The sequence below is a fragment of the Trachurus trachurus genome, assembly GCF_905171665.1.
Source record: "Trachurus trachurus genome assembly, chromosome: 11".
NCBI classification, from domain to species: Eukaryota; Metazoa; Chordata; class Actinopteri; order Carangiformes; family Carangidae; genus Trachurus; species Trachurus trachurus.
Window position 1 is genome coordinate 8,965,672 of NC_139904.1, and position 26,318 is coordinate 8,991,989.

Genomic DNA, 26,318 nt, shown 5'->3' on the forward strand with positions numbered 1-26,318 from the left:
CTCTGTTTATCACATTCTGTCTGTATCGGAGAAAACATTTTCCACCTGAGTGACTGAGAGACGAAACACTTATTTTAACTTTTTTTTTATTCCTGTTTAATAAAAGTGACAAAATGACTCCGCTGTTTGTCCTCACCTGCCCGTACTCTCTCGCTCTCATTTATTCATTAATTTGCTTTGTTTCTTCATTTCTCTTCTAACACTCTCCCTCCATCCGTCTAATTCAATGCTCATTTCTCTCTCTCTCGTTTCCCTTTCAAACCTCAGCAGATGCAACGGTGCGATTCTGCGACCAAAAGGTTTTGCGACCGCGCAGACCGAGGTGAGTGGGCGGACGCTTTCAGACGCTCGCACGCCGTTCACGGGGAGAGTTCACACCCTGGCTCTTCTCTCTCACCCTCACCAGTCACTGAGTGGGTGAACGTGAGTGTTACAGGGCTGAGTTGACTTGTCGTTGTAGAATGCTTTGGGGTTTTTTTTTCTGCATCGTACATTTGAATAAATACGGCCACCCTGGTCCATATACTGTAGTCCCTTTTTGTTCTGGGTCTGACTCAGGAAATCCTAATGACACAGCACACATAGAAGCTTTAAACAATAAATATAGTGCACTTCCAAGTTCTTGGCAGCCATAATGTATTACGAAAACGAGCTTCCAAGACAGCATCTAATTCATTCCCGTGGAGGCTCCACAGTTTTGGGGCCATAGAGCTCCAGCTGAGCCAGGTCACATCCTGCTGGCTCCACACACACACATCAGATACAATCCTTTAAAGGAGATAAGTTGTAAAACTACACTGAGGTGGGTTTTGGCTCTTAAAAATATAAATATACTGGTTCTTCTCAGGGATCAAATCCAGATTAACCTATTTATTTGTTTATTTGGATCCCCATTAGCTGTTACAACTGCAACAGCTACTATTTGGCACAGCTAATCAAATTAAATAGATCAAACAGATAAAAATCTTAAACATATAGTGGATATGCAACATCCATAAAAGTCTATTTCAGTGTATAAAGGTTGTTAAAGCAGAAGTAAGCAGAATATTTGTGTTAATATAAGTCTTAAATAGTTATATCTTCCGACAGCAATCACTTACATAGAGTGTTTGGTCTGAAACACGGGTCTGTCAGTCACTTTGCTCTGCTGTAAGCCGAGGAGAAAACTTTCCTTGTATCCTACAACCTTTATCCAACGAGGAGAGAGAACGGCATAAAGGGGCGGTCCTCTCTGTGTGTGCAGCCAAGGGATGCGCGTGCATGTGGTGATGTAGGGACGAGGGCGGGGACTGCTAACTCCATCGGCTGACAAGAAGTTAGCCAAAACGACCGGATCGCTTACTTCTGCTTTAATCTTGTAAGGTTTGCATATCACAGAGTGTTTCCGGGGGTTCAGCGTGTCCCACAGTCACCTCACGTCTCGTTGGTGTTCCTGGGGGTTGATGGCAACACACTAAAGAAGCCAGGTTTATGAAGAATTCACCCACGCACAGCGATGCTGAGCGTCTTGCACTTTGACATGTGGACAGGAAGAGCCGGGGGGGCAGGGTGGAGGGTCAAACCTCCGTCCCCGTGAATGATCAACGACTCACTCGGCCTAGTGAGTCACAGCTGGCCCGACCTCAACCTCCCCCCCCAACCAGTCCAACACCTTTTCGAACGGAGCGGGACAGCAGCTGTGAACCAGAACTCACCACCTGCATCACTGATGTGACTGAATGGGAGCTGATCCCTGCAGCAGGTTCAACATCTGCTGGAAAGACTGACTGCAGAGGTGTGGAGGCTCTCAGGAAACGGTGTCACAGTCACAGCTGGGGGGGGTAAATATTCAATTTGTCTGCATATTTTCCCCCATGCATTGCACATTTCCTTTAACTTTAGCAAACAACAGTTATCTGCTCTTAGATTTCCCCCACTTGCACAAATACAGATCACATAATCCAATAAAGGATAAATGAATTATGCAACAGGAGCTGAGGAACATTTCGATCATATTTAATGAACTCTACATGTTTGGATTTGTTATGAAATCATTATGCTTTCCTCTCCTCGCTCCCTCTATATTTACCTCTCCTCCACCTCACTTATTTGCTAACTCCTCCGCCCCCACAGTCACTCAATATTTATCTCCCTTATCACTCATTCTCTCTCTCCCTCCATCACCACCTTTCCTCGGTCTCGAGCTGCATTTCCACCAGCGTGGGCTGAGCTGTAAGTGAGGAGAAAAAGGGAGAGAACAGGAGGAGGTTGTTGCGACGGCGAGCGGCTATAAATCCTGAAACCTCTCGGGCACCTAAACGCCTCGTTCATCTAGCGGGGAAGCGATTCGGAGGTGGCGACGGAAATAGACTCAGTCGGTTATAAAATACAGCCAAGTTATCAGATGCTGTTGTTGCTGAATTGTATTTTTATGTTCTCCACAATGGAGGCGGGGACAAGTTTCAGAGGCTGTGAAATGTAATTACAACGTATAAAAGGCTCCAAGAGCTTCAGCTTTAGAGACAGAACATTTACTGTTCCAGAACATTCCCATGATGCATCTGCGCTAATGGCTTTTGGGTTTTAATTAGCAGGTTAGGTGTGAAGACAGATTGCTGTTTGCTGCCAAACTGATTTGTTGTCGTCAAATGTATCACTAAAATCCTTCAGGTTTGAATGACTTGACCACTTCGAATAGCTAAAGGCTGGAAAGACCTGTGGGTTGACCCAAGACTTATATCTAATGGTTTGGATTTGCCTTGAATGACTTATAACTTTAATGCAGAAGTGATCTAAAGGACTTTGAACTTGACTTATGTGGACCAGGCTTGATAGGCCGGTTAAAGGCTTTCTTAAGCCTTTTTAAGGAGTTAAGACATGACCCAGATCATATGATTAAGACTTGCCTTGAATAACTTGAGACTCAAACTTGCGCTAAAGGTCTTACTTGAGAGATACTCTCAAGGATTTGAAACTTTATTTGACTTTAGACTTAAGACTTGACTTGTCTGAAATGGCTTGAAACTTGATTTGGACTTGCCTTGAATGATTCGAATAAAAACTGCTCCTACATCAATCAACTTCAATCAAAGTTGATTGACATAGGACAGACTGCAGTGACATAAAAGGACCACATATAGACTCATCTTGAAGGACTTGAGACATTACGGCCCACACTGCATGACTCAGAGGTATGATTTGGACTTGCCGTGATTATCATGTATGCAATGACTTCAGCTTTGATTTTAATAATGCAAGATTTGTCTTGAATGATTGGAGACTTGATTGTTCTTTTCTGATTTGAGACTTGGACTGGTCTAACATGAGCTCAGATTTGACTCAAACTTCTCTTATGTGACTTGAAACTGATTTGGACTGGACCGAGTCAAATCATTTAGGAGTTGAGTTGAGATCAGAGTTTGACTTGATGGATCGAAGCCAATTGATGACTTGATTGGAGTCTGACTAGTTTAACTTCACACTCACTTTAATTAGAGACATAAATGACTCAATACCTGCCTCACAAGCCTAAATACAGGACCTGAGACTTGATTTAGTCTTGTCTTAATTGACTCAGCATGAATCAAATCATTCTCTTGACATTAATTTGGACTTGACTGTCTTGGCTTGAATGACCTGAGATCTGATTCACACTGGGACTCTGCTCATCAAATGAACCACTAAGAGTCAGTCATGTCACCGACGTCGGCGATGTTGCAAAATGAATGTCATTGAATTGGACCGGAGTGCAGAGTAACAGTAGATTGCTTTCTATAAACAACTCTGAGCACGCCGTGATGAGCTATGGAGGAGTGGAGCTCTCAGTGAGCACTCGGCTCCTGAGGCACAAACGACTGTAGAGAGATGAGTTAAAGCCTGACAGCAGCAATATCCCAGCAACCGGTAACAGTCATAAACTCGCTGCTGAAGGTCCGATGAGACGACAGCTGACGCTTTACACCCACGCAGGTGAGATTTGGCGAAGTTATTAAAGCCATGCAGGTGAGAGGTTTGAGCCGTGCGAAGACAATGAAGGAATAATCAATGTTATCATGAGACACAGAGAAAACGGGCTGTGCATTTGAATGGAAGTGCTGGTGTGTGTGTTTGAAAGTGTGCGTGTGTGCATGTGTTGCAAGAACAAAGTATGTTTCATCACATCGACTTATAAGGTGATGCTACGTCAGTGTTGTGTGAGTCAGTGAGTGAAGGTTTAAAGTTTTGGATTCGATTGCTGTCAAATGAAGCTCAGCATCAGTTCAATCAGGAGGACTGTCTCTACGGATCATCTCATTCACACTTCCCTCTCGCTTTTTGCTCCTGTATATCAGCTGATCATGGGTATTACTGGATATTTTATCATATCTATCAATAGAACGAATCGCATTGTTGTTTACAACTACTTCCGGATAGAAAACCAGCACGCAATTTGAATGAGTACAATAGCAACAAACGAGAGTTTAGCTATATAGTATATCATGTTTTTCACGCCACTATCACCATTCAGACAAATCTGAAATGATTGAAGAAACATTACTATTTCTGTGTGCACGAGCAAAGCAGTTTTGTGTTGCTATGTTTAGTATTTACTCAGTTTTGGGAAATCACGGTGTCTAGAAGCATCAGTAGCTGCAGCTGACAGGGACAGCTAACGGCGGTAGCTAAGCTAACGGGAGTAGCTAAGCTAACATCAGGATGTCAACTGTTAAAACCCTCCCGTTGTCGGACATGACATGAAACTATAGTTAGCTCAATCATGTTGTAACTAAGATATCCGGGAAAAAAAAATAAAAAATAATCATGGACCGTTTATTGAGTTATTAAAGTTAAACAGGTAACGGTTAGCCCCACCAATTTACAATAACCATAATTCCAAAAACGTGCACACAGTAACATTAGCTAATGTTTGTCCAATCATTAGTTTTATAGACTTTACAAACATCAGATTAGTCTAAACAGTGAAATAGTGATGTGAAAAATGAGATAAATATAGCAAAACTATCGTCCGTCACTAATTGTTCTCATGCTGGTTTTCTACCCGGAACAACAAGGCGATTCGTTCTATACCAACCGTCCAATCATATACTTCCCCTTCTGCTGTCAGATTTCACCTTCCTGTTGTCCTTGGGTCAAAATTCACAGTCAAATGTCTTTATACGAGTCGTAGTTTCTTTCAGGCCTGATTGGTGGTTTCTGACTTCATTGATCACTATTTACATCAAATTTTGGGGTATTTCATTCAAATTTATAGCATCTGTGGTCTTACATAGCCAAATGTGACCTTGCAACTAACATGATGCAAAGAGTCAAACAACTGAAAAGGCTTCAAAACAGGTTCCTTGTTACATTTTGACTCAAAAATGAGGTACACGGTTTATGTAAATGAGGTCAATTAAGCGTGAAATTCCCAAAGAAAGCACAAAGGTGTAATTCAATTATTGGGTGATAATTAATAATCAGTCACTTTTGACATTGAGTTGCACGGTTATGGAAATATAATTCAAAGATTAAATATATTAGACATAGATCTTATTTCATATTTTTCACATTTCACCTTTGTCACTCGGCTCAGTCAGGGAAGAGCTGAAGGAACAAAGTCTTTCTCCTGGAACAATGGAGAAGGAGCTGAAACTGTCAGAGCTGGGAGCAGTTGGTGAATTTAAAGGATCTGGAAACTCTTGGTTAATATTTTTATACTGTACATAGGCTATTTCAGATTTTGAGAATTGTGGCTGTTTCAGAATCTCAGTTGGATTTCTCTCTTTTATTTTCATCCTCACTTTAATCCTCTTTCCCCACAACGCTGTGTAAAAGCGTGACTGTATTTCTTGCCGTAGCGTAACCTCTCAGTGAGACCTTCCCCTGGTCAACTGAAATAAATGAAACGTGTTGAGACAGTGAAGGTCTGAAGGTCCCTCCTGTCTCTGAAAGTTACAGCTGCCATTAGTTTTCATCTCCGTTAGTCTCCATCAGCTGGTGGAGCAGGTGTGTGTTCATTTTTCACAAGCATCACTTTGTCACTTTATCTCCCTCTCTATCTGTGTGTGTGTATGTGTGTGTGTGTGCTGTCGTCCTACCTCTGGATCAACCTAAACAGTGAGTGCACACACGCACACACAGAGTCTTTCTCACACATACACACACACACATACTGAGGCAGTCTCCAGGGAAACGGTTGCCTTGCTGCCTCGACAACCGAGTCCATCTGGTGTTCTCCTGTGGACCCTGTCGGTTTGTCCCTCTTCTTTCCTTCCTCGTCTTCCTCCTCCTTCCCTCTCTTTTTCTCCATCTGTATCTCCCTCTACCTCCTCCTCTCTCTCTTACTTTTTTTTTTTTTACTTTCTGCACCTTCCCCTACTTTCCGCAGAAGTTATGTGAGCTGTTAAACTGCCTTTTCCTCTCCAACTCTTTCCATCCATCCCTCCATCTCTGTGTTTCTCCCAGGAGGAAGTCCTCCGCTCTCCAGGAGAAGTCAGAGGAGCTAAACTCACTTCAGTGGAGCTCTGAATAATTTCTCTTCCTTTTACAAAATGTTATGTATTTATGCTTCCATCAGCTGCACTCAGGCTCGGACTCAGACACCCCGGTTGTTTGCTACAGACATTTGATTGGTTCCTGAAGGCCCCGCGATGGTTGCTCTGGTTACATGCGAGTCTAAAAGTCTTCTTACCCAGAATGCTCTTGGTTAAAACCCATCACCAGGGCGACCTGATGGCTGAACAGTAAGACCACACGCCACATGGGCTCTTATGTCCTCAGTTTGACTCCCAGCATGCCACACACACAGTTGCATTTTCTGTCTGTTTTCTTTGTCACTGTGATATAAAATCCTACAGATTCTGTCTCTCAGAGTCTCTGAACACTGGATATTTAAATAAAATAAGAGATGAAACATTAAATACACTGTATATTTTAAGATCATATGTGTGACCTTGTGCGTTTCTTGTTATATATGCTGACGTACAGTATTAGTGCCACTGTGTTAAAAAAATAAATAGCTGGAAAAGAGGAGGGACATTTCCAACAAAACAAAACAAACAAAAGATTTTGCTTTCCTAGTATTTACTTGGGGCAGATAGAAAAAGAGAGCGTCTGTCATAAGCATGTCTTAAGCCTGAAGAAGAGGATAAATAAATGCACTGAAAAGGGAGCTGAAGTGTGCTGACTTTTTCCTTTTGTTTATCCTGGTAATTTGTTTTTTGAGTCAGGCATGTACTTAGAAAAAAAATATATTGAATTTTTGTGCATCTTTTTCCATGAAGGAAGGAAACATGTCCCTGTCCTCTGCAGGACTGGACAGACGCTGTAGTCCTGCATCTTATCAACCTCTACTTTTCAGTTGGTTTTCTTTTCACCATCCTGGCTATGACTAATGTGAAAGAAAGAAAAATTCAATTTGTTTCGACATGATTTTTTAAAAAACCCTCTGAGGCCTTTTACTGAGGCAACTGGATTCAAACTTTGTGAAACCTGCAGAATATATATATATATATTTTTTTTAATGTGTTTAACTTTATCACAACTGGTGCAGCACCACGTTACAAGAATTTATAAGATAAGGAGATTTTAGGGATGTAAATTAAAGAAGGAACGTGCTAACAGGTGACGCTGAACAAAAAAAACAAAAACAAGCCTCCACAGTCAAGTGAGTCGGTTCAGTCAAAGCCGAGCCTCGTGTCTCTCTCCTGCTGGGATGGCGGGCCTGTGATGGACTGTATTGTGTCTGAGGTTTTGATGCTAACGGCAGCGGATCAGACGCAGGACGAAGGGGCTGCTGGGACGTGTGATGTGATCTTCGCTGACGCTAATAGAGGATAATCACCGAACTTGGTCAAACTTTTCCTGCACTTGGCTGCCGAGCCACACACACACAGGACGAACCGACGCTGCCTGCTCTCCCATCATCATCCTCTGTGACGTAACACATGCACATTCACACACAGAGAAAGACATTATGATGTTTATTAAAGGCAATGATGTCTGCTGATGGATTACTCTGAACCTTTAAGACATTTTAGCGGTCGGTCAGTGCGGCAGCTTTGGTTCAAAAAAAGGGACTAAAGTGATTTTTCTCTTTAGAGAGGTGTCTCACGTCGCCGGCCTCTCACTGCTGAACCCTTTCTCCCCAATCTTTCTGCTCCACTCGCTCTAATAATGCTCTCACATATAAATCCTTTCCATCTCCCTGCTTGGACTAATTTTTTTCTCCTTTACTCACTTTTCTCTTCACTTTTCCTCCTCACATGATTGCTCTGCGGGCAGTGTAATATCATCCTGCTGCAGTTAGGCTCTGACTTTTAGCCCTTGTGCTGTCTGGATGATTCCACTGTTGGTCTTCGAGGAAATTAAACTTACATCGCTGACTGTGTTTAGATCAGCGGAGGACAAAGGTTCGGCTTCATTTTTCCCTTACTCAAGACCAAAAAACTGAAAAGTGCCGACTTTAAACGTATTAAATTGAATTTCTCATGTAAATTGGCAGCGTCGGTCCAGACTCCCAGTGGTTGTTGGGTGAATAGTGATGAACAGGGCCGTTGCTAGGAATTCTGGGGCCCCTGAAAGAATATAAAGTGGGCCCCTACCCCCTGACTTTTCCAGCTTGTTTTGTTAGACTACGTATTTATTATCATTTTTTATTTAGCCTACTTTGTTTTGATGCTAATGCAGCATTACTATGAGTATTAGTCAGGGTCTTGTGCAGAATAAATCAGTCATACAAAGATTAGTCTAGTGGAGTTTTTTGTGGGCCCAACTGGGCGCTGGGCCCCCTCCTGTTCCTCTGTCGATGAGCTGTAATAACTTTGTTCACGCCAACATCAACTCATTTGACTTTGCTCAACACTCCTGCAGAACTGATGATGTCCCATCATGCACTTTGACTTTGGCTTTGTAGGAAATGTTAGCCTTGCGCTAGCCTCGCATACAGTAGAAGGCCATGTCATAACAAAGCCGTGGCACTTTGCAATACACTTTTCTCTTTGCCCATGTCATAATTACTACTATTACAAAACCTAAGCTGCTGCACAGACGACCTATGAGCTCATTTTTTGCAAGAGGACAGTCTCATCCATTGACGATCAGCGTCTTGATGATGGGTTACCTATATAACTGAATAGTCATTTCTAATCTACATCAAAACCTCCAGTTTTCAGCGAATAGTCCCAGCCTACAGTCTATCATGTTACATTTAGCATTTGGCAAAGTACATGGGGAACGCATGTGGGTATTGTGCAGAACATGGGGCTGACACCCCGATGACTGAGAGAAAGAGAAGAGAACAAACGCTACGACAACAGATGAAAAAAAAAAGCCATAATCTATAAACCTGCTCACTTCTGAAGGCGGTGAAAGCTCTGAGGCGCCGAGTCAAAGCCGCTCCATCAAAAGCCTGAGCCGAGCGAGACCAAATGAAACTCTACATCACTTCAACACCAATCGAGGGAGAACAGCAGCATCCAAACCTGAGAGGAGAATAAACTGACATTCCTGTCTGACTCTGTGTCTTCCTACTTGTTTTACTTCCTCTTCCTTTAACTCTCTGACACAGATATCTTTTTTTTTCTTTTGCAATTCTGCGTCTCTCATCTTCGCTCTGCTGCTCCTTCCTTTCCACCTCTTGCATCACATCTTTGCCTCCCTCTCTCCGTTTCCTCCCTTCGTCTGTTTTTTCTTTCTTTTCTTTTTTTTTTTTTTTTTTTATCTCCACCAGCTCATCCTGTCCATTTTAATCTTGCTGCAGCTCCTCTCTGCTCCTTCTGAGCTCTGTTCTTGTTTGTATTAAAAATGCCAGTTGTGTGTCTTCTGACGACTGCTGCCGCTGTAGATATTATTGTTTCTTGTGTATGTGTGTGTGCAGGGTGAAGTCGGGAGAAAACAGAATTTCAGCAGCTTCTTGCTTCCCTTTTCAACAGTTTTCCAGTTGAAAGACATTGGGGTTCAGGAGTAATTGAAGTGGAGCAGAACTCCATCAATGCTCCATATGGACATACGTTAAGGAAGAAGAAGAAGAAATAGAAGAACAAGAACTAGAAAAACAAGACGACGAAGACGAATAATAAGAACATGAACAAAAACAAGAACAAGAACCGGTGGATTTTCTGGAAGGAGGAGGAAGATGAAGAAGATGAAGAAGAAGAGGTGGATTTTCTGGGTTGAACAGTCAGGGTTTTAGTAATACTGACATCATCTCACTGCAGCAGGAGTTTCAAAACTGCTGAAATGAAGCAACGCTTCGTCTGAACCCTCGTCACCGCTGCCTATTTCTGCAGTGCAAACTTTTCACAGCTCAATTTCCCCTTCATGTCGCCGTCCCTTGCCTGTGGAGTGTGGAGTGGAGACACAAAGACGAAGGTTTGTACTTATCAGACTGTAACTTTGGAAAATCTCCACTTTGTGTGACTCTCTGGTTCAGACAAACCAAGAAAATAGTTCTACACAGAGCAAGGACGATGGGTCACAGTGCTGGAAGCCCACAAAGGCCAGTGAAAAAAGCATGAGGACTTTATTCATTTATTTTTGAAATACTACGGCAACAAAGTGCTATGAGAAGAAAAAAATCCTTGAAAATTATTATTTTCTATAAAGTTTTTATTCACGCATTCATCTATTTTACAGATTTTTCTTAGTCATCCGTTTTTTATAGAAAGTATTCCACTTTAATACTCATTTTGGCCACCGGAGGCTGTAGTGCACCACTAAAGTAAAAGCATTTACAGTAAGTTATTTTCTTTGTTTGTTTTTGACAGAAAAAATGATCAACTTTCCTTTAAAGAATATTAAATGAGTATTGTAAAAATAAATCCTCATCAAAACCACTGAATAAATAAATAAATAAATAAATAAATAAATGCACTGGCCACTCAGGGCTTAGCGACTTAGATTGAAATCTCTTCTAATGTCCAGTATCAACAGGGGGGATTAATCCAACAGGCAAAACCTGCTTCAATGAATGACAAACTTAAAATGTTCCAGCACAGAGAAAAGAGACTAAAAACCAAGGCCCACGGTCTCCTATATGAGACCGGTCCTGATGCAGGAAACCTTCTCCCTTCCCGAGGACCCTGACAGGACGACAATCAGTCCTGAGGAAGCCGTTACATCACGATGAGCTACATAAACTCGTCACTCGTGGCTGTGATTGGATGTGATGCGTTAAGACCGGTGTCTCTGTTCTCTCTGCCAGAGATCAGTGTCAAACCTCTGCACAGGCTCGATCTCTGAGTGAATGTGAAGACTGATGCACTTGCTGAACTACCTGGGGACGAGCCAGGTTCACACACACACACACACACACACACACACACACACACACACACACACACACACACACACACACACACACACACACACACACACACACACACACACACACACACACACACACACACACACACACACACACAGTAGGAGCAGGAGTGTTTCCTTTGCGGACCGGCAGGAGCACAGCGGGTTAGCTGGTCGAGGTTTTATTATCTCTTTGTTGTTGTTCAGAGACAGCTGTAATCGACCCCTCGGGCCCTTTTTTCCTTTGTAGTTTCCTCCTTTTTCTGTCACTTAACGTCCATTCCATAAAACAAATAACGGCATTTTATCAAATCTTTTATGCCCCCCTCCTCCTCCTCCTCCTCCCCCCCCTGGGAGCCGGGCTGTAACAGCTACTTAAAGGTCGTGTACTGCGGCTGGAAAAGCTCCGGCAGCTCCCTGTGTTTTGGGCAGAGGTTCCCTCGGAGGTCAGCGCTGTAGAGACAGCCTGCTATTAGTCAACACAAGGGAATTCAACTCTACTTTTAAGCTTTTGCCATTTAATCTGAGTCTCTGAGCGAATCCACCAATTACAGCGATGAATAGATTCCACTCTGGGCGTCAAACCCTGTGGTCTTTATTAGACACAAACACCGTCTTTTAGGAGCTGACAGGTGCGTATTTTCACTAGTTTGAGTCTGAAACGTTCATTGAACCGTATAATCTCGGTTCATCAGCAGTCTCCCTTTTCCTCTCGTCCATTTTTTCTATCCTTTCTTCGGCAAATCAGGCCAATGCCGTTTGGAAAAGCAATGGAGGTAAGTTTTTCTTCTTGGTCTTCTTGGTGGAGTGGACAATCTGGGGCTGATCTGGTGCGTTGATATCTTGCCGTAGACCTTTTTGTTGCAGGTCACCAATTCAAAGACCCATTGGAAATCATCTACGGTAAAAATTCTGAGCAAGGCCATCACCACGTCTCAAACGACAATGAAAAACAGCGAAATAAAATGCAGCAAGAAACATTCAGCACTGCAGACCACACCCCTCAAAGTTCTTTAACTTTTGGAAAGTATATACTAACACCGCAACAACTGATTTTTTGGTCCAGCGGTCAAAATGAGGCCAGTGTGAACCGAGTTTTTAATTTTCCTCCTTGATCACTCCTTCCCTTTGTACCACTGTCAAAGAGAAACTATCAGTTAGCAATAACTTCTCACCATCTAAGAAGTTTCCTCTTCAGCTGTTCAGCTAAGAACATTGGCATTTATTGAACGATCAGTTCCCTGGTAAGCAGCTTTGACATTAACAAATAAAAACTCAGATCTGTGTGAAAAGAAAAGGCAACCACATCGACTACGTGGAGGCGACTTTAAAGAGCTGTCGTGTCGTCCCATGGAGGGCGTCACATTCAAGACTGTAGTGGAGATCAGATCAGGGATCAACATTATGTATGCCTGCTGCAATATTTGTGCCTGACATTGATTGGGTTTGTATTTGATGGAAGTGTTGAAGCACAGAGACGGAGTCGATTTATAAAACAAGAGCTGAAAATCTAAAGCCTCACAGTGAGGCGGCGGGAGAGTGACAACAGACTGAGATCAGTTCAGCTCGAAATGATGAAATCTTTTAAATTAAAATCCAAATTGGACCGACAGCTTTGACGCTGCAGTGTTTATGTCCAACGTCTTTCCATTCAGTAATAACAGTTTTCATTGTGACAGGAAGGATTCGATCTCTGTCTACTGTTGCTATCTTGGCAGTGCCTGACTCCGCCCCTAACCCAAGCTACCTAAAAAATGTTAAAGGGGTGACAGAATGTGGATGGTACAAGCAAGTACACACCTCCACCTGTCACTTTATGAGGCCACAAGAGGGAGGAAATGCACTACAAAACCCAAATCATTTTACATTAGAGTCTATGGAGATTGACTCACCGTTGCCTCTAGTGGTCTCTTGAGGAACTACAGTTTTTGCCACTTCAGTTTTAGCTTAATTTTGCAGCGCCTGAGTCATGTAAGTGATCTTGACTGTGTTATTTGTCAAACAATATGAACAATGAATCATCCCAATTAAAATCAATTGAGAGCTACGGGGGCACTTAGTTAAGTAATATGACTCTCTTTGATAAACCCTCTAATCATTGCTATAACTCGCTTTAACTCTTCATTTGCACAAACACAACTTCTTCTCCTGTAAACTCCCACAAGCTTTCAGCTTTGACTCTAAATTCAAGACACGAGAGTCGAGCGTGAAGATGAAACCCCCTCGAGTTTCTGTGCTCGAGTCCATCAATATGCTGAGACAAGATGAGATTTTTGCAGCATGCACACACACTCTCTCACACACACACACACACACATTGCGGCTGGCAGCTTGTGAAATCAAACGTGTTCCCCCGCGCCACCTTCCAATCAATAACTCAAAAGTGTCAGGTAGCTCGCGCCCACTCCACAGCACTTCATGACAATCGATCTGTGGCTGAAGCGTGGGTTATTCTTCCATTCCTCCGCTCCCTTTCTCCCTCTGCAAATCGAAGTGATATTATTTTCATATTTGCCTCCCGGGGGAGGACTTGTTTTAATCCTCGGAGAGCCGCGTAGCGTCTGCAGTCTCCTCGTCTGTAAATATCATCACTTATAAACTTCTGCAGGTTGACAGCGGCAGTGAGAGTCGGTGTTCTCTCGTCGCTGCAGCACAGCCTTACAAACCGCATGACGGCGTCCTTATGTACGAATGTCGTACTTAAACAAGCATCAGGTCTCAGGATGCTGCTGTGACATGATGATATTGAAGATCACAGAAATTGTAAAGAGATAAAAGATGAAGGAAGAGGTCTGATCAGATACTGACTCAGAAATGTGTTCATTATTTCTTAGACAGTTGGACATCGTGAGTTACTCGCAGTGGGATATTTGTGTATTAAAGGAGCTACCTGCAAATTGTGTTAACGCTACAGAGCTAGCGATAGCATTAACAGCTGTTTACTCACAAATCTTTCCATGAGCTTTAGCCATTGCCATATTTACAACACAATGGGTTGTAGCAGTATATCCTCTAAGAAGCTACCTCTTTAGAGCAGCCTGGAGGCTACAGCGACTCGGTATCGGAAAGGGTGGAAATAGGCCCCCTGGGCTACAGCTTGCAGGTCATTATGCTACTGTAAGTCCAGTGCAGGGAATGATAGAAAGCAGAACAAGATGGTTGCTTTGCTTTCCACCTCTGGACACAGGTCATATTAAGGGAAAAAGTTGAATGCATCAATTGTAAAAAGCTGTTAATGCTAGTGTTAGCTATGTAGCAATAGCAAAACTTAGAGTATTGCTTTTAAGATTAAGCTAAGAGTTATTCCAGGTGCTCAGAAGCTTAGGTGCTTAGGTTTAAATCCCACACACTTAATAGAAAGTCAAAAAATAAATTTCTCTGGTCCATAGATGCAGTTTCAATTTAACCAGACCTAGACTTTTGAGTGACAAGTCACATCATGTGTCATCCCTCAGACACTCAGAGCCACATCCGGTGATTTCGCTGTCAGACAGGATGAAAGACGGAGAAGCCACACAAAGACACAGGAAAGCGAAAGAGGGGTCATCTGGAGGAAGTCTTCCTTTCTTAGAGAATCACAATGCTAGTGTGTGCAATAATCAATAACCGGCGGCAGCTGTGAGGGGAAGTAAAAGGGTCTATACAAGACCAAACAGGCTTGTTTTGACCCAAATGGTCCTCAAAGGAACAGAAACAGAACCACAGAGCAGCTGAAACCCTGAACCCATCCAGCTGAATAACGGTAGAATGACAGAAGAGTCGATGTTTTCAATCCAGCTTAACAACACAGCTTTTACATCTGAGGATCAGCGGGTATGGTTATACAGGAAAGATATCACCGACTGACCTGTCGCCGTCGTTTATATGAGTGGATATGAAGAACCACAATCCCAGTGTAGGTTTTGATCAGCTGAGTCAAATTGTGATTTAAAGGCTGTATCAAATAAAAAAGATGATATTTTGTGGGCTTTAAGCTGAATGGTGAGGCAGGGTTTATTCAGGAGTTTTACTCTAAAAGCTTTGGGCTGAGCAGCACACCCTGAGCCATCTTTGATTTTACATGATTTGTATTGACTTTGGCAGAAAGCTGCTTTTTTTTCTCCAGTTGGTATAAATTGATGTTGGTTTCCCAGGCAAGCTTCCTTCTACCCACTGAGTGAACATTCAAACGCTTCATGTTTCAAAGCGTATGAGCCACAGTGACACAGCGTCATGAAAGTCAGATGACGCGACACTTCGCCTTAGGATCCTGACGCTGTATGCCACTCCCAGATCAGAGGGAGTCAATAGTGTAAAGCCGTGGGATTATTATATCACCCAGGAGCCTCCTGAGCTCAGAGGTATATCAAGGAGATCATTAAAAGAAAATACTTGCCACTCCTTCATTACCACCAGCAACATGTCCTTGAGCAAGGCTTTTAAAGCCGACTGCCTCAGTGGAGCTGCCCAGTGACCAGCGGGTCAGACTGGCTCTACAAAGCAGCTTTTAAAGGTGGATGTTGGGTAGAGAGCCGCACTGTCAGTGAAAACCACACTGAATAAATAAAAGTGTTTAAAAATGTGTTGCAGCCAGACAGATGGTTACTAAACAGGAATATGTTAGTGGCACTCTGCAGGAAGGTCGCTACCCGACAAAATGAGCAGCATCAGTTCACTTCAATGCTTGCTTGCTAGTCAAATGTACAATTGAATGACCCGAACGGTGTTTGAAAGGCAGCGGGATGAACTCTCATCCTCGAACATGAGTCTCGATGTGCAGCGGTTTTTTGTCCTCCTTCCTCAGACGTTCTCTCAACGTCCCCCTGCTCGGCTGTTGCAGCATCTGCCGGCCCGTCTGAAATGAATCGCGTCACCTGTGGTGACACTGGAGGGACGTCAGCCGTGTGATCTGCAGATCAGAAGCGCACATGAAGAAACCAGCTGAGCCCAAACGCTCGGCACGCCGGCTGTCTGCCAGTTTCTGAATCCGCTTCTTCCGTCTCCTGAGAGAACGTCGCCTTTTTTTTTTCTTCTTCCAGATGATGAAAGTTTCCTCTTGTCTGTGATGGAAAACCTCCCGCAGGTAGAGACAGAGACACTTCCTGTTTGGTCTATTGATGCGAGTCAACAATTTGCTTTAAATATCAAACCAATTATTTATAGAGACAGCGAAAAAACAACGTGACTCATTTCCTTCTGAGTGTTTGTGACTCAACAGCCTCTTGATTGTTGACCCCGGTGTAGACTGAGCGTTCAGACTGAAGCAACTCAACACAGCAGTGGTTTGAGGAAGAAATGGCATGTCATACATCCGCTCATTTTGTTTCTTGTAGTATAAAGAGAAAAGCTCGGAGTCTCTATTCTGAACGGCTGATTTTTTTTCTCAATTATCTAGATTTCAGGGAAAATCTTCCAAGTTTGTGGGGCTTGGGGGCGGGGCTGAAAGCACTAGCAGTGACTGCTTTGTTGTGACATCACAAAGTTACAGCCATCCTGATAGCTCAATGTGGTACAATATAGTACCTTTAAATTTGAGGAGCTCCAAACTCTTCCATACTGTAGATACTGAACACACCAGGCTGTGTTATGTATCAGTAGTTAGTGTAGCATTTGCACAAAAATAAAACATATTGTCCTGCAGATAAAACTGAAACTGGACAGTTGGTAGGGTCAGCATGGATCTATAGCCCCAACCCATTTGGTGTTAACAGTCCAAGGTGGTATTGGTGCTGTGGTTTGGGAAATGTTTTCCTGGACCCTTAATACCAATCAATCATGTTGTGAATGCCAGAGTCGATCAGAGTCTTGTTGTCGGCCATGTTCGTGGCCACAGTATGGCTACCTCCAGCAGGACGATGCTTCATGTCACAAAGCAAAAGCCACTGGTTTCCTGAACCTCTCCAGCTGACAATTTCGATGTAGTCACGTCACTGTGGACTACAACCACTGAGATCAATCTGTCAGAGCAAGAATGCAAAAGTGCCTCTTGCCACTGGTACAATGAGATTGGGTGGAAAAAACTCACTTATAGGAAGTTAAAGGGGAAATCAAGAAAATGTTCTGGATGTTTCTTGGACGTTTACCGAGAACAAACTGAGCCCAATTGCGAATCGACAAACTTTTATAACTTGATGATTTATACCAACAAAGTGCATGCAGTACATTCTCGCTGACATCCTTTTTAACATTTGTTCCCATTACGGCTCCCCATCCATCCTTTTACTTTGGCGGCGAGCGTGAAAGGCATCATGGATTTACATCTCTCAGATATATGACCCTTCGCTCGCCGCGGCAGATATACGAGCGGAGCCGTCAGAGCTTTACGAGCTGTCGGATTGATGACGGCTCGGAGGAAAGAAAAGGAAAGAAAAGAGAGGGTGAAGGAGTGACAGAGAGGAAGAAGGAGAAGGAAAAAAAAAAGAATAAAAGGAAAGTGACACTTACTTGAAACCTGGCGCCATGTTGGCACAGCTCCCGGTCCGCAGCCAGATGCAGTATGGGTCACGAGAGGCCAGGCAGGCTCTGGACAGAGATGATAACATTATCATACATATTATTACATAGTATTACACATGATATAACATGTTTTCCGCTTATTTCAATTCCTTATTTAGGCTTTTTATCATCATAAAATATGTAGACGAGCCTTTCCTGTATACCCGAGCTTCCTCCTGACAGGAATAAGTTGAATATGAAAAAGTTCAACATCTAAAAGCTTTAATATTACACAGGTTAATAACATCAGCGGTGGCAAACAGCTGCTCTGTAATGTTGCCCTCCACCTCCTAAAAACAGGCGCCCATAATGTGGGTATATATAAAGCACTGTCCTTTGCAGCTTGTACCTCATTAACCACCCGGTGTAAAACCTCTAGTGAGGCAGCTTTTAGCTTTTACGCTCCCAGCTGACGCACCAGTCCCCGAGGACCTGAGAGCTGTTAAAATGGAAAGTCAAAACACACATATTCACCCTGGGTTTTTAAATAAATATAGTTTTTAGACGGTTAGTCTGTTTAATTTATGAGCCACCATTATCTATGCTGTGGATTGAATTTTACTTTCTATTGTATTGTTGTAATGTTCTTATATTTTTGGTTTGTTAATGTTATTTTGGCTTCTATTATCTATTTTATTAAGCTTTCATTTTTTAATTTGTCTTTTCTCACTCATTGAAATGCACTTGTATGAAAAGTGCTATACAAATAAAGTTTGGTGGATTGATTTGAGGTGTAAAATGAAAATTAATGTATTGTTCATTAGATAGAAGAGAGACATCCAGTTCTTTGTGACTTTACTCCCAATAATAATCTAAAACATGTTGGAAACGCAGATTTTAAATAGAGTTTTTCCATTTAAACACATTTTGGAAAGGATAAAGCAAAAATGGAAGAGGAGACTGAAAGGAAAAAGATGATAGAGAAAGAAATCATTCCAAAGGAGGAGGTTTAAACCCTCAGACAGAGAGAGAGGAGGAGGAGGAGAGAGAGAGAGAGAGAGATGGATGGAATCAGAGACGAGAAAAGAGGGAGAGGGGAGAGAGAGGCAGAAACAGAGGAAACAGATGGAGAGACAAAGGAGAGGAGGAGAGGGAGGAAGAAGACGCAGAGTTATTCTTCTGTATCAGTCGCTGTCATGTGTGAGTCTAAATGGCCAGCTGTCTGCTCCACACACACACACACACACACACACACACACACACACACACACACACACACACACACACACACACACACACACGCACACACAAACACACAGACACACACACACACACAGTTGTTTTGGCTGGCCTGACTGTGAACTGTGTGTGTTTGGCATGTGAAGTGTGTGTGTGTGTGTGTGTGACTGGCAGAGTGTGAACAAAATGAACTGGTAATGGGTGACAGGCTTTGAGACAAGTGTGTGTCTGTGTGTACATATGCGTGCGTGTGTGTGTTTGTGTGTGTGTGTGGCCAACAGGGATTGCAGCCATTGTTTCTATGGCTGAGGATTTTTTTTTTTTTTCCATCTGCAGCAGCAGCAGCTACCTGACAACAGCTGACACGACAGGTGTGTGAGTGTGTCTGTATGTGTGTCTGTGTGTGTTGAGATTTGTGTGACAGCTTTGTGTCTGTGTTTATGCATAAGTGGAGGAAGAGAGTTTGTCGGTGATATCAGACTGTAAATGTTTACTTAATGACGACAGCAGTGCGTGTGTGTCTTTGTGCTTGTGTGTGTGTGTGTGTGCTCCTATGGGAATTGAGGACATTAGAGACCATGTATTACTGTCACTTACTCCAGTGGAGAGTAAAAAACAGGGGGAGAGAGGTTGGAAATGAGGATAGAAGGAAGGAAGAAGTAAAGGAGGAAAATTAAAGTTATGGTTGGTAATCATGTTCAGAAACATGTGTTGTTATCCTAGGTGAAATGGTCCTTCTATCCTGAAAGTAATCAATACATTATGTATTCAGAAAAAGGAATGACAATAATCAGACCTCTGTGGCAGCTGCAGGACTGACAAAACTCTGACCAATCCCTGCTTTTTCTCCGAAAAGGAAAAACCAATCAGATGCCTTCATGTCTAGTTCTGCCTACGGCCAATCAAGCTGCCATCTCTCTCCTCCTCTCCCTACTCCCACTTGCACGACCAGACTCTTCACCTACGTCCACGGAAAGGTGAAGGTGTGGCTTCAGAGAGAAGTCTGAGGGAAGGGGCTGGGACTTTTGACTTGTGTGGCCTCAGAATCAAATGTGGCCTGCTAGAACCATTTTTCCAGAATCTCCAACCCTACCTTTAAGGAAGGAAGCAACTAGTCCTTAACCTAACAGTGAAACCACAAGGATCCAGAGTCAAATCCACATTGGGTCTTTTCTCTAAATCAAGTCAAAAGTCGTCTGTGTCAAGGTCTGAAGAAGTCCATGAGTCTCAAGTCAGTTGAAGAACAAACAGTTATCAGTTATGAGGTCTCATGTCCCTTTTGCTTCTAGATACTGATTCCAGTGCCTGAACTTTGTGTATCGGATGATACTGAATACCAGTCTCATACAAGAGCATTTTTAAAAAATACAGCTTATAGCAGGTTAAACCCTTTGAAAAAAAAAAAAAAATGTCATGGAACTTCCTCTACTGAGTGAATGTAGTGTTGGTGGCATTTCTGATACTGGAACATCTCTAGTCTATAGATGATCAGTCAGTCAAGGCGCTTTTTTCCCCCTAATTTTAAAGAGGAACTACTCAAGTCCGGTCGCTTTTCCGCTGTTTTGCTAACGCTCCTCTCGTCCATGTGCATTTGTTTACAACGAAGCCGCGAAAAATCAATACACGGAGCGGTGGATGACATTATATAACATATACAATGTTACAACGTGTGTATTTGTGTAGTCTTAACCGTCATAAACAAAAGATTACAGGTTACGGAGCGGGTTTGTGTCGCGGTGCCGCAGAGACAAGAGCTGTGACACCGGGACTCAGTTTCCTTTTGTTACTCTCTCGTTTCTTTTCAGAGTCATACTGTATGAAGAAAGTCGTTTGTTCTAGAAGATGCTTACGTTTGACAATATTGACAAAAGAGACCGTTTTTCTGATGCCAACATTTTATAATGGTTTTTCTTTACTTGCTGCCAATGTAATCTTTAGGATATCATCTTCACTTATCCCATCAGGAGAATGTCCAAGTTACAGACGTGGATGTTGTATTGATATTAAAAATCCAGGGTTTTTTGAGGTGATGTTGCTACATCCTCACAGAAGTCCAGAAGACCTGAGCATGATCATCCAATCATTTCTCCACATCCCCTCCAGCAATATGGCAGAGTACCAGTCTGTGTAGACTTCTGTTTGGGAGTGATAATAAAAAAGTTTTTTTCTTTTACAACACCAGTCTCTCCTGGTCTGGGAATTGGTGGAGGGCGACTAATTTCCAAGCATGAAGCCACATGTCGGCTCCAGCTCTCATGTCAAGACTCGAGGGTTAATCCTGATCAAACCTCGATTTCTTCACTTAAGTCGAGTCAAGTACGAGAAAGTAAATCTAGGTATCAATTTTGTTGGATTGAAGTTGTTTCAATAAAGCTCAATATCTCCTCTGCGGTCCCACTCGAAACTCCACTGGAGTTAGACTGGTCCTTCCTCTTATTCTGGTACTATTCTTTCTGAGTCTGACAATCAAAAACAAAGTCAAGTCTCCGAGGAATCTGTGCAACGTGTCGAGTTTTTAGATAAGCAGAAGTCAAGATGTTGTTTCAGGTCTCTGATTCGTCCTCGTCTTCCCAGTTGATCATCTGCGACAACCTTTTTTTTTTTGCCTACAACTGAGAAACAGCTGGCGGAAAACCTCTGCAGTCGTGTTCCCACATCGCATCGACAAGTGTTCACCCATCCAGCTCAGTAATTAAGATGAGTCTGGTTCGCCACCCTGTGTGTGCGTGTGTGTGTGTGCTCTCCAGTGATGAATGTGCTCTAATTTGGGCAGCAAGCTCTGTTCTGTTCAGTCTAATGACGACTATAAATAAGGTTCTTTTTGTTCATGTTTCACCATTCAGACCCGGCATCCCTGTTTCCCCCCGGCTCACGCTCATTGCTACAGTATTGATTATGTTTCTAAATGAAGCTCGGCATTTGAATGTATAAAAAAAGGATTCAGATTTTTGGGACGATTCCCAGAATTAACACATTTTATGCTGCTGCTACATTTCATTAAAAATCAAGTTCCTCCTTCTAAAACAAGAGATTTTTTTTGTTTTTTTGACGGTTAAATCAGGCTGATGAGCTGCTTTCACTGTCGTCTTACTTTTTACAGGCTCCGTGTTGGCTGCAGCGGCTGAGCGGCACTCTGATGACACAGCTGGTGAAGGCTACGAACAAAGCATGATGGTCCTTATCCAGCTCCAGGCCCAGAACTCTCCTGTCCTCCTGACCCTGAACGTTACATCTAGACACACACATGCACAAACAGGAAGTTGATTATTTTCATAGAAACGAGGCTTTGGTAGCACTGGTAGGTGACTTCATCTGACCTATAAGTCTTACTTTGAAGGGTTGTAGACGTCGATGTCCTCTAGTAGTTTGGACCCGAAACTGTCGTTGGGATGTGTGCTCGCCAAAACCTTCAGGACCCGCCCGTCGTCCGAGCCCAGGAACATCACCGTCCGGTCTTTGTAGGGGCCGGCCGAAACGTCCACCACGATCTGGGTCAACTTAGACCTGGGAAGAAGAAGACACAGCTGGAGATTAGTTGAAAAGTCCACTGATCACTTAATTGATCTAGAGTTGTATGAACAAAAAAATATGTCAAATACTTTCTTCTTGTCAAACAGAAAAATGAACTGAACAGAACATCTCAGTGAATGAAGATTTGACCTGCTTTGTACAGACATTGGTTACAGACATTTTCACAATTTACTCTCGTTTTAGAGACAACACGATGAATACCTGTCAGAGTAAACAAAATGAAATACCTGTTTTCAACAGGATTTGGCTGCATGCATCACTTAAACCAGGTCCTACCTCTTTTTCTAACCCAAACCCTAGGCTAACTAACAATGCCAGGGATCTGAGGTTTAACTCCCTTATGGGGCTCCGACAGTGTGACGAACTGTGTTGTGTCCAGATGGAAGAGAGAAATGAACAACTGGACCAACTGAAACACTGGTTCCCAACCTTTTTTGACTCGTCATCCCATTTTGACATCACAAATTTCTGCCAACCCCGCGATCACATGACTGCACATGATCGCAGGGTCGTCAATTAAGATGCGCCAGCTCAGATATTTTTACATGCTGCATTTTATTTGAACTCGATTTATATTCAAGAAAGTGAAAGTATAGGATACAGTTGTTTAAGATTGTGTGTTGTGTTTTTCATCATAATTTTAAAAAGAATAATAATTAGTTAAAAAAATATTTTTATCAGAAATCTTTTTTTATCAATTACTAGACGTTTCCGGCGACCCCATTTGAATTCCAGGCGACCCCACATGGGGTCCCAACCCCAAGGTTGAAAAACACTGAATTAAAATGTTTTCTACTGTTTTAATTGATGCTTGGTGTGTGTGAAGCTGAGAAACTAATCTAGGTTGAAACATCTCTTATGTTCTCCAGCTGCAGTCACTCTTCAGTCTTCACAAACCACTGCAACAACATGAATGGCCTTGAGAAAAGCTCTTCTCGACGATGGTTGTATCGACCTTTTCTATAACGGCTGGTTTTCAAAGCAGCAGCAGTTGTAAGGGCTTTGCATTCGATCATTGTTGGATGATGCACTGTGTGAATGGATGTGTTGAATGGCCAAAGTAACCAGGTGAACAGTTTCTTTTCCTCCATCTAATGGATACCAGCTGTGATATTTCATAACAACCAGTTCAATAGTTGTTGAGACACTTAAAACACCATAATGTCGACCTTCAAGTGGGATCTTGTTGCTTTAATTACTTTCCATCTCTTCACATAAAGAGCATGTAAGAAAGTGTAGGAGGACAGTAACCTTTATAGATGCATGTGATTGCGTATGTGGAAGTTAAGGGCCTTCCCTCCAATGAAAAATGATTTCCAGATCTGCATGACGGAGTACCTAAGAGTGCTCCGACTGTCCCACCCTCAAGTTATATAACAGAGCGAAAGGATGTGCAGCCCTGTGGACATTCACATCATCATTATCTGGGTCAGCTCAGGCCTTTCCAGAGTGGAGGCTAATTTGAATGTGGAATTAAGAGTCTCGTTCCCATTCCCGGCTGGTAATTAGAATCCATCAGAAACTCATTTGAAACCTGCAGGCGCAGATTAAAAAGGTCAGAGATTTTCAGAGCACCGAGACGGACACAGAGACAGAGAGGACTTCCTGCGCCGCCGAAGACTAATCAAAGCTGATACCGGCGATTATCCTCACAGCTTCGGGTCGAGATGGTGGATTCACTGCCTCTCAGAGCCGCAGCAGCTTCAAAACTCACCTCTGCTGGGCTGAGTTCCCATCCTCCGCTTTCCTTCTTGACCTCTGACATCTCTTCCTCCACCATTTCATTGATTCAAACTTACAGACTCGTCTAACTCGAGTTGTTGTTGTTCACGGGGGAAAAAAACATCTTTAAAAATTCCCAACACATTGCAGGAGGGTGTGATGACATCTTTCATCAGCTCTGCTACAGCGGTTTCGACATCTAACAACAGCCTGGAGACTGAAGGTAATTTTACAGTTGCATATTGTAAGTCGCTTCATACAGGAGGGTTGGGTAAATGTCTGCAAAATGCAGATTTAATTATCTATAACAGAGAAGCAGAGCCTCTGTCCTCATCTATTAAAAGTGAATCTGATCGTCCTGCACAAATTAGCCAATTAGTAACAGGTAAATAAAAGTCACACTGAATGTAGCAGAGACACTGATTACTCCCCATGGTTTCTCCATAATTAAATCAGTGGTGGATGAGATATTTTTAACATAGTGGGGAAGAAAGTGATTAGAGTGACACAGGCAGGCGTTAAATGTTCTGTAAATGAGATTATAGACAACAATATGGCGGCAAATAACGATTTTCTGTCGTGTTTTTTTTTAGCTGAGACAAAGCAGGAGATCAGAGCAGAGAACGGGTGAATAGGCCACGAGGACAACCTGCTTAACGCCCAGCCTGCCAGTGAACCGTCTAAAAAACATCCACACATACCGACATCATTTGTTCAGAGGTTTCCAGTTAATCAGCTTTTTTAGCTTAAAGGAGAATTCCGCCCATTTTTGACCCCTAAATCGTTTCCCTGATGGTCACCTAGTGTCGGGGGGAGCAAAAAACGCTTGATGAAAATTGATGCAGGCAAACCGGAGTCGAGTCATGTACCATAGATATTTGATTGTTTTCTGAGTGGTTGTTGTGGGTGAAAGAATTGCCCCCATAGGTTAGCGTTGTCGCTATCCCTAGCGCCGTCTAGCCATGGTGTAACTCTGGTTTGCCTGCATCAATGTTAGTCGCGTTTTTTGCTCCCCCCAACACTGGGTGACCATCAGAAAAACAATTTAGGGGCCGTAATTCTCCTTTAAACAATGAAATATGATGGAGGATCTAATATTATGGGTTTGATTTTATCTCATATACAACCTTTTTACAACCCTAGGAAACTCTGGCCAAAGCAGATATTTGTAGGATTATGTTGTGTTGTGTCAAAAATGTATAAACTAGGATAACTTTATATTTTTTATCATATGTTTATCAAGCTTTTGTATTGCATTGTACAATGTTAAATCATGTTAAACCATGCTTGTATTATTTATGAATGGTTTTTGTACCTCACAAATGTATGTTCATTAGCTTAGAACTGTAGTTGGAGAATGCCACCCTACAAGCCCCTGGAGGTTTTTTTTTTGGCATTTCCCCTTCACATTGTCTTGGATTTTATATGTTATATCTTTTTTAAATTTTTGATATGTGAAAATAAACAAACAAACAAACAAAAGTTGGGTTATGTCCAGCCAGGCCTGGTTCTTGTGTGTTACCTGCTGGAGGTCCTGGTGAAGCACGGCCGGTCGTTGACGGAGGGAACGGCTTCGTCCATCAGAGGATACGACTTGATGAAGGTCAGCGTCTCATCTGGAAACTGAACCGACGACTTGTAGTCCGCAGCAGGACCGTCGCCTGCGCACATACCAGGTCTGAAGAAAAAAAAAAACATGTCCCATTGTTGTTACATTGGTGGATTTAGATGAGTCTAATTTTCAAATAATCCTGGATTTGGACTGACCTCGGTCTGGGAACCTGCTCATCGGGGACTGGAGTCCAGGACGTGTCACTGGTCCGCTGCTCCTTAAACTTCCCATTGAAGACTTTCTCTATGTCGTCCATGTAGAAAGCACAAACTGCAGAGCCGGGGATGCTGCAGAGGAAGACACATTCACATTCAACACGTGAAAAAAAACAAAAAAAACAATGTCTGATATTCAAAAGCACAGAAGAAAAAGCTTCAGAGCACATTTGTCCTCTAAAAACTTAAACTGAAAACAGAACTAAGTTTCCTGACACCTCAAACCCTTGAAATGTGATGAAAACCAGCAACGGCTCAGCTCCTGACTCAGAGCAGAACGCAGTAAACAGTAAACTCAAACGTTATATAATCCAGTCGCAGTG

At 42.8% G+C, this 26,318-nt stretch overlaps 1 protein-coding gene across 1 annotated transcript in view; it reads right to left on the reverse strand.

The window, feature by feature from the left end:
- Positions 1 to 26,318, reverse strand: part of LOC310993422 (semaphorin-6D-like) — a 91,320-nt gene that overhangs the window by 30,559 nt on the left and 34,443 nt on the right. Inside the window, exons 12-16 of the mRNA XM_083981770.1 lie at positions 25,936 to 26,067; positions 25,691 to 25,846; positions 22,246 to 22,419; positions 22,007 to 22,147; positions 17,686 to 17,763 (exon numbers count right to left, since the gene is read on the reverse strand). Of these exons, the coding sequence (XP_083837896.1) occupies positions 17,686 to 17,763; positions 22,007 to 22,147; positions 22,246 to 22,419; positions 25,691 to 25,846; positions 25,936 to 26,067 (681 nt within the window). The remainder of the gene's footprint in view (positions 1 to 17,685; positions 17,764 to 22,006; positions 22,148 to 22,245; positions 22,420 to 25,690; positions 25,847 to 25,935; positions 26,068 to 26,318) is intronic.